This window comes from Colobus angolensis, unplaced genomic scaffold, assembly GCF_000951035.1.
Source record: "Colobus angolensis palliatus isolate OR3802 unplaced genomic scaffold, Cang.pa_1.0 Scaffold203, whole genome shotgun sequence".
Lineage (NCBI taxonomy): Eukaryota > Metazoa > Chordata > Mammalia > Primates > Cercopithecidae > Colobus > Colobus angolensis.
The window spans coordinates 1,483,144-1,491,651 of record NW_012115189.1 but is presented as its reverse complement, the minus strand read 5'-3'; the positions used below and the strand labels follow the sequence as shown (position 1 = coordinate 1,491,651).

At 37.7% G+C, this 8,508-nt stretch overlaps 1 protein-coding gene across 3 annotated transcripts in view; it reads right to left on the bottom strand.

The window, feature by feature from the left end:
* Positions 1–2,530: 2,530 nt before the first annotated feature.
* The window catches only part of SMIM8 (small integral membrane protein 8), a 13,949-nt gene continuing 7,971 nt past the window's right edge, over positions 2,531–8,508 (bottom strand). For 2 of the 3 annotated variants that reach the window (XM_011941889.1, XM_011941890.1), the window contains 2 exons: positions 7,589–7,746; positions 2,531–4,696 (listed from right to left, as the gene is read on the bottom strand). In XM_011941889.1, coding sequence (XP_011797279.1) covers positions 4,538–4,696; positions 7,589–7,729 — 300 coding nt within the window. In that variant the 5' untranslated portion in view covers positions 7,730–7,746 and the 3' untranslated portion in view covers positions 2,531–4,537. The remainder of the gene's footprint in view (positions 4,697–7,588; positions 7,747–8,508) is intronic. The other variant, XM_011941888.1, reaches the window with a different exon arrangement.

Below are 8,508 nucleotides of genomic sequence, written 5' to 3'. Positions count from 1 at the left end.
CAGTTGCTCCTTCCCAAACTCTAGCATTAAGTTGTTAACTTACTTAACAACTGTTGCTAGGTAAGACAAGCTTTGCTCATAAAAGCAACTTCAAATAATGACAAAAGGGAGCATGATACAGCCATTCATTTTCCTAATACTTTCTATATTAGTTTCCTATTGCTGCTGTCTTACTGTTTTCTGTTGCTTATGATAGAATACCTGAAACCGGATAGCTTATAAAGAAAAGGAAATTATTTCTTACAGTTTACGGAGGCTGAGAAGTCCAAGGTGGAGGAGCTGCATCATTTAAGAATCTTCTTGATGGTGGGAACTCGCTGAAGAGTCCTGAGGTGGTACAGGGTATGACATGGCCAGGGGCTGAGCTCACATGCTAGCTCAGGCCTCTCTTCCTCTTCTTATAAAGCCACCAGTTCTCCCATGATAATCCATTAATCCTTTAACCCATGAATGAATTCACTCACCTCTTAAAGGCCCCACTTCTCAATACTACCACATTGGGGATTAAAGTTCAACATGAGTTTTGCAGGGGACAAATATTCAAACCATAGCACCACTGTGACAAACTAACACGAACTTTGTAACTTAAATGTAACACAAATTTATCCTCTGGCATTTCTGGAGATCAGAAGTCTAAAATAAGTCTTAGGGGCTAAGATCAAGTTGTTAGAAGGGCTGGTTCCTTCTGCAGGCTTCAGAGGAGAATCTGTTTCCTTGCCTTTTCCAGCTTCTAAAGACCATCCATATTCCTTGGGGTCATGGCCTCGCATCACATAGCCTTTCCCCCCAGTGCTTCCATAGTGACATTGCCTCTTCCTCCGATCTTCCGCCCTGCTTTAAGGACTGTGGTGATTATACCAGCCTCATCTAGATAATCCAGGATAATCTCCCCATCTCAAAATCCTAAACTTACCCGTATCTGTAAAGTCCCTTTTGCCATATAAAGTAACATATTTACAGGTTCCAGAGATTAGGATCTGGACATTTTTGCAGGAAAGGAAAGCATCAGTCAGCCTACCACACTTTGTTTTAAATTGGTTTTTAAATAATTAATTTCTTTTAAGGCCAGCAATGGAGGTAGCTTAATTTCTTTAAGGTTTTTAATAAACGTGATGTTTTGGTGTCATGGTAATAAAACGGGGAAATATCACGGTATCTTGAAGAAGAAATTACTTTCATTCAGTCAGTATTCAAAATTACTAAGCCTGGTTTTAACAATCACGTGGTTAACTAATTTGTTCCTCTAATTTTAGATAAACAGCCATAGAAATTCTGCCTATCACAAAAATCTGTGCAACTGATTACACCAAGTAACTGAATTTTTAAAAATTGCCTGACAATGTCATATGCTGCAGCTACTTGGCAGGACTATTTTATAATAAGTGAATGCCATCAGTGAAATTAATTTCAACAATAGGACTCCCATAGGGCCCTGAGCTAAGTGTAGCACAAGTTACTCTATAATTTCTATTGACACATACAGCCTGATAACTGGCTGAGGACCTTAAGTAACTATCAAACTGTGCCAGATCTGACTTCAAGAAAAGGGTTACCTGGGGCTTGGAGAGGAATTAAAAACAAAGAGATGAATTAGTACTAAGAATGGGGATTACTGCATCCACACAGTTAATTATCTGGATTGGGAACTGAGGCTACTTGTGCCAATGACTTTCCTATCTGTTACTAGAAATTCTTGCCCAGATGAGATAACTAACTGGCCTTGATTTGCCTGGGACTGTCCCTGTTTTAAACTGAAAGTCCTGAAGAACTTCCTTAGTGTCTGGCAAATTGGAAGAGTTGGGCCCCTACGGAAGATAAGGCTGTAAAACCAATAAATAATTTCAGTGTTTGCCTTAGGAAATCCTTGAAAACCAATTTATCAACTGGACAGCTTGCTGATCTAGGCAAACAGCTCTTCCATCAGAAGATTAGATTACTCCCCTGGGCAAAGAGCTCACTTAACATTTATTGAACAATAGTTTACTAATCAAGACTTGCTTCAAGATCTAATCTGTTATGTCAGGTGCCTTGCCCATTCTCAACCAGATTCCTGCATTGAAAGACCCTTCTTTAATCACCTGAAGTCAGACTTCAAAACACTTTAACATCTTCCCCTGACCATCCCCTTCTTAAATACAGCTAACTTTGTAAAAGTGGTATTTCCCCTTAGTGCAGTAGATTCAATAATCTTAGTTTTGTTTGATCATCTGGTTGTTCTGATGGTCTTTTGAGGGAGCTGGCAGTTAACAGTCCTTTACATAATTCTGTTTTAAAGTACAGGAGTGTTTCTCTACTTAAGATCTAAACTTATTTTTAAGGGCTAATGTGGCTGCTTTATTATGTGGACATTTACACATAGGAGGTGGTATAGTATGGTGAAAAGATCCCTAGACTTTAGAGCAAGAAGATACAGGTTCTAGTCTGAATCACCATGATCTTTGGTAAATCTCTTAGCCATTCTCAGCCTATTGTCTTAACCATAAACTGACAGGATTGGATCAGGTGAAGTTCAATGTTCAGAATCTTTGGACTATTTGAAAGGTATTTTATTTTTGATGGTTATACCCTCATTCAAAAGAGAAAGGATGAAAACATCAACACATAGCCAGGCAGCCGTTGACATCAGCACACACAAAAACTGTCCTACAACTTGCAGCCATTCTGTAAAAAGTATAGTAGTCAGGTACTTGTTCCTAAAATTCAGTATGATTCTTTCCTCACACTACTTTTCACAGCTTTGTGCTTGACTGACTCTAGTTACCTTGGTTGACTCACACAGATCTTACATGAGTTAAGTCTGCACCTTGTACAGTTTCTGTTGCCCTCCTGCACTGCAATCTCTTGACAGTTCACGCGCCTAATATCTCCTCTGCCACCAAACATCAACTTATTCTGTCAAATAGTAAAAAATTCTAAAAGATGGCAATGTGTCATTAAATGCATAAGTTAAAAACAGAAGAACCCTAGCCAAAACACACAGGGAAACCAAAAACAAAAGACAGTCTTTAAAAGGGATTTTGTATCACTGAAGTGCATTTTAAACTATATGAAGTACATTATACAGAGAGGCATAGCAAATAAATATTTGGGGCTCAGTAGTAAAGATTTTATTTAGTTACATGTAAATTCAATTAGCTAAGTTCTTTAATATCTACAAATCACACATAATTACATATTCATGTAGCTTACAAAATGACAATAAAGTATGATAAATTAAAAATAACATTATGATAAACTCTGCTTGTGCTGTTATTATTACTTGGTAATATTAATAGCAACTGAAGCAAAACTTCAGAGGTGAGATTTACTACTGAGGCCCAATTACAATGATTTGGAGAATTAGGCATATATCTAGAAATGAAACAGGTCCAGAACCCTTGTGATAAAGATTTGAGTTCTATAAGGCAGAATCTGGCCAGACACAGGGGCCTAGCCTTGACCGCTGTCCTAGACCCCTGGGCCAGGTGCCAGGACAACCAAGGCCATTCTGCTGCTCGCCTCCAGTGGGTGCTGACCGTGGGGCTCGGCTTTGTTTACACTCATTTTTACCCCCTTTTCTGTCCCCACTTCCATAAAAGACACTTCAAAATGCTGATGCTTCAGAGAATAAGAAACATTCTGAAAAGAAAAAAAACAAAAAGGCCTGCTGGCATATAAACTTCAAAAGAAAAAAAAAAGTATGTAAGGTAAACCTTGTACAATAAGGAGACCTTATCTATTTCTTATCTATTGAGTAGTTGTAGTTTTTAAATAACTATAAGAACACTTGGTCTTATGTTTACAACATTACTGTAACATTAATTTACAAAAACTAAAATAGATAACATTTAGTTGTAGTCAAAATCATCATACCTCAGTAAAACATACTTTCTTTTTTAAAGAAAAACTCCAATTACTCTGGGATATTCTTATTTAATTTTTATTTTAGTAGCTGAGTGGAAAGATCTTTTCCATTAAAATAAAATTCTGCCCCAAAAATAGCTAAAACGGAAACTGAAATATATGAACCATTTGTAACACTGTAAGAACTACTTGTCAGAGCCAACTCAGTTTCTCCTATCTCATATTTTTAATATTGACTTCAGGCTTTAAATTTTCTATTTATCTTTCTTTAAAAATATAGGTTGTATGCCAGGGAGAACATGAACATTTCCTTTGCAAGTAGCAAAACACAACTAAACTTTCACGACAGCTGCACCAGCATAATTCATCTTAAAATATTTAAAACATCATGCAAATTTAACAGCATGGGTACTTTTATTATACAGAATTTAATAATTAACAAAAACAACTTCCATTCTCATGGCACTTTTATAAGAGGCAAAGAAAGAAAAATATGAAGCTCGCTCTATGGAAAAAGAATGAGATAACGGCTCTGAAAGGACAAAATTTACGACAGTTGTCTGGTTGCAACTGCTATCTTCTGTCTTCATTAGCATGTTCTAGAACAAGAAATATGATACTGTACACTCACAAGGTCTTTCATTTGAAGATTTCAGAACGCTTAATAAACCTGCATCTGCAGTAACCAGCACTACTAATCCCATTTGGATGTTTTCCGCCTCATATAACTGTGCCCCTCACTATCAATAGCTTCATAGAGGTCCTTTTTATTCTCTTGTGTTGCATGCAGATAACCAATATATGCCACGCAAAGTGAAAGAGTTACCAATCCGAAAGCCATTACAGGTTTGTTCTGTCAAAGAAAAAAAAATTATAAAGCTTTAGTAAGACTAACAATTTGAGGAGACCCAAATATCAGTTGCATTTTCCTCCTCACATGCCACATCTTTATTACAACACTAGCCTTACCATGGCAACATTTCAACTATAATCATTTATTCAGTTCTTTATTCAATTAGCTAAACTACTGATTATCCAGAGATTATAGAAGACTCTTGCTTCTCCTCTCCAGTCTTTCTCCAATCTACACCCTGGACATCTCAGACCTCTACCCTCAGGAAGGTGACAGCTGGGAAAGGAGTGGGGCAGGAAAACTGGTCTGGTACCCAGAGTTTTCAATGTTATCTGTGTGAAGTGGAGGAGCTGCTTAACTTCCTGGCTCCTGGGCCCAAGTCTCTCCATTTGCAAACCTCAAATTAGTTCATTTTATTAGGAAGTGAGGAATGAAGTACACACGCTATTCTTCTTGCCCAAGTCATGAATAACTGGCAAAAAACCTTTTATATATTAGGCACAGAAATGATGATGATGTATACACTCTTCGCTGGGAACCTACTCCATAACCTCAAGAAATTTAGCGATTGGAACAGCTATTATGCTGTTAACCTTGATTTACTCTTGGACAATCCAAGACCCTAAGAGGCAAAGTTATGTTTTCAGCCTCACACACACAGACACATACACACACACACACACACACACACACACACACAGAAAAGCTGTATTGTTGTTGTTGATGTTAAGAGACAGGATCTCACTCTGCTGCCCAGGCTGGAGTCCAGTGGTGCAATCATAGCTCACTGCAGTCTCAAACTCCTGGGCTCAAGTGATTTTCCTGCCTCAGCCTCCCAAGTAGCTGGGACTACAGGTGTGCACCACCATGCCTGGCTAATTTTTTTGTATTTTTAATAAATACGAGGTTTCACCATATTGGCCAGCTGGTTTCAAACTCCTGACTTCAAGTGATCTGCCCACCTCAGCCTCCCAAAGTAATGGGATTAACAGGCATGAGCCACTGTGGCCAGCCTAATTTTAAATTTTTTTGTAGAGATAGAGTCTCGGTATGTTGAACTCCTGGACTCAAGAGATCCCTCTACCTCAGCCTCCCAAAGTATTGGGATTGCAGACATTAGTCATGATGTCCAGCCCCCTCACCCCAAAAAAGAAAAAGCTTTTAAATACAGGAAAGATGTTCACAACTCCAGAAAAGTATTTTATCTATTAACTTTGTTATTCCTGAAACTGTACCTTAGACCATTTTCTTTGCATGTTCACACTCAACGAATTGGCCTTTCTTAGGTCAATGTAAACGCACAGTAGTGATACAAGTAATAGTTTCTGCTTCTGTCACCATACCTGCTGTACCACTACTGAGAAATAAAAGAAACTCTTTAACTGAGGAATGTGAGCCCCCTTTAAATTATCAGGCCCAGAGAGGCATTGGAATGAGCTAGTAGTCACGTCTTCAGATAAGTAATAATTTTGAAGCCCCTGCTATGTGGGCTCTGGACTGACACCACCAATAGCTATAAATTAACCTTACAATGCCATCCACTAGACATTATAACTCATACTCTGTAATTCAACAATGTATAGCCAATTACTAATCAATGTCATTTCTGCAAACCAACGAAAATTACTGAAAAGCAATTTTTGTACTTGCCCCCCTCCTGATTCACTTTTTTTCTGAAAAATTCCACCCTCTCCTTTGTTCTCCAGAGCGCTTCGCAAGGTTACTGTGAAGTGTTTCCCAGGTTGCGGTCCTCAACCTTGGCCCAAATAAACTCCCTACATATATTAATTTGCCTCAGTTTCTTCCTTTAGGTGACATTTCTATTTCAAAATAAGGGTCAAACATTTTCACTTAGATGAACACCTAAGAAAGGACACGGACTCAGAGCAGTTTAAATTTACAATTCTTGAAATGCTTTTAGCAATTAAAAGAACACATTAGTTCAAAGCTTTTAAAATATTTTACCTTGATTTAATGATCTGATTAAGTTGACCTATTTAACAGTTTACACTGGTAACTGTGTTACTAAAATTCTAATCAGATTCAACACACTTAAATATTTATCATATTTTATTTTAACTTGATTTTACGTTTATTTTAAAATAGAATCTACATTTATCTAAAAATAAACTCAGCCAGGCGTGGTGGCTCATGCCTGTAATCCCAACAATTTGGGAGGCTGAGGTGGGAGAATCGCTTAAGGCCAGGAGTTCAAAACCAGCTTGGGCAATATACTGAGACACCATCTCTACAAAAAATTTTAAAAAGGAGCCAGGCATGAAGGTGTGCACCTGTAGTCCCAGCCACCCAGGAGGCTGAGGTGCAAGGATTCCCTTGAGTCCAGGGGTTTGAAGCTGCAGTGAGCTATGATTGTACCACTGTACTACAGCCTGGGTGACAGAACCTCTAATGAATAAATGAATTTCATCAAATCAAATGTTTTGGAATTTTTCACAAAGTATCTGTAATACTGCTTAGATAAAAATATTACCTACAGGCTAGAATTGCAGTATGTAAGAATGGTCAGATTTTCATTTTGGTTTCCTTGCTCAAATGGAAGGTCTTATTTACCTAATAGTACCTGATCAAACAACAAAAGTTGTCTTCAAATTAATGCAATGATTAAAATAGTACGTTAGATAGTTTGAGAAGCCAATCCATTAAAGTGCAACCATTTTCCATTATAACTCTCAAATGCCCTCAAAATATTTACTTTTATATGTGTATTTATATGTGAAACAGCATTTACAATCGTCCTTCCACCTGCTTTCATTCACAGGGAGGTCTTGTCAACATAAAATTTCCATGATAAAATCAATTACAAGAAAATCAGAACTTCCTGACAGTCTGGTTGGATTAAACATAAAGTCTTATCCTGGATATATTTCTTACAGGTTTAATGAAGAGCTCTGGATTCACAGCACGAAATAAGGTTGTTGTGCGAACCCCTCTGAGCCCCGGGCTTTGAAAGTCTTTCTCTTTGGGTGGTTCCTTTTTGAATGCTGGAGGCTCAGGTGCTGAAGACATCTTCATCAATGATGATTTATTATCTAAAAACAAAATAATATATTTTTTCCCTTCATTATTGTGCGTCTCTGATAAATTTCTTTAAAAAGTCATTCTTAAATTCTTTCTTTGAATTCCAACCCAGATACATTGTCAGTTATCAAAGGTGATTGTCAGTTATCTTACTACTTTGTATTATGCACTTTGTAAATGGTATTTTAAGTTTAATTTGGTAATTTCATTCATTATTTTAATTTTCACCTCAAAATAAAAGCTGTGGGCAAAGGTTGTTTTCCTACTTTTATAGAAGACTGGAGAATTGTTTGTTGGTCTGAGTCACGTTGTATCACATGAAACCAGGACTAAGAGTAGGTGAGGCCAGTAGGTTATCTGTTCCTTTCTTTATTTCCTTGTTTTCACTCCTCCTCGCCTTTCAACAGCCCCTCCAGAACCCCAACCTGAGGCAAGGATCAGCATTCCTTTGCTCATTATCTTCTCCTACAGATTCACTCCTGGCCAGTTTCCCCCACTGCTCCTCTGTCTTCCTCCACTACCACCCACAAATTCATTTTCCCAAGCAGTAAGGATAAGGAGCTGTTTGTACTCACTCCTCCTTTGCCAATCAGCAACTTTCTGGGTAGGACATGCCCTGCTATCTCCTTAATCTGAATATCCTTTTTTATCTTAGCTACTCTAAATCTATCCTATTAAATCCAAGTGTGTCTTTTGTCTTCTTGTTTTCCTAGCTGAAATGTCAGCACTTTGGGAATATTTTTCTCTTCTAGGTATTATTAGGCAAAAGCTTA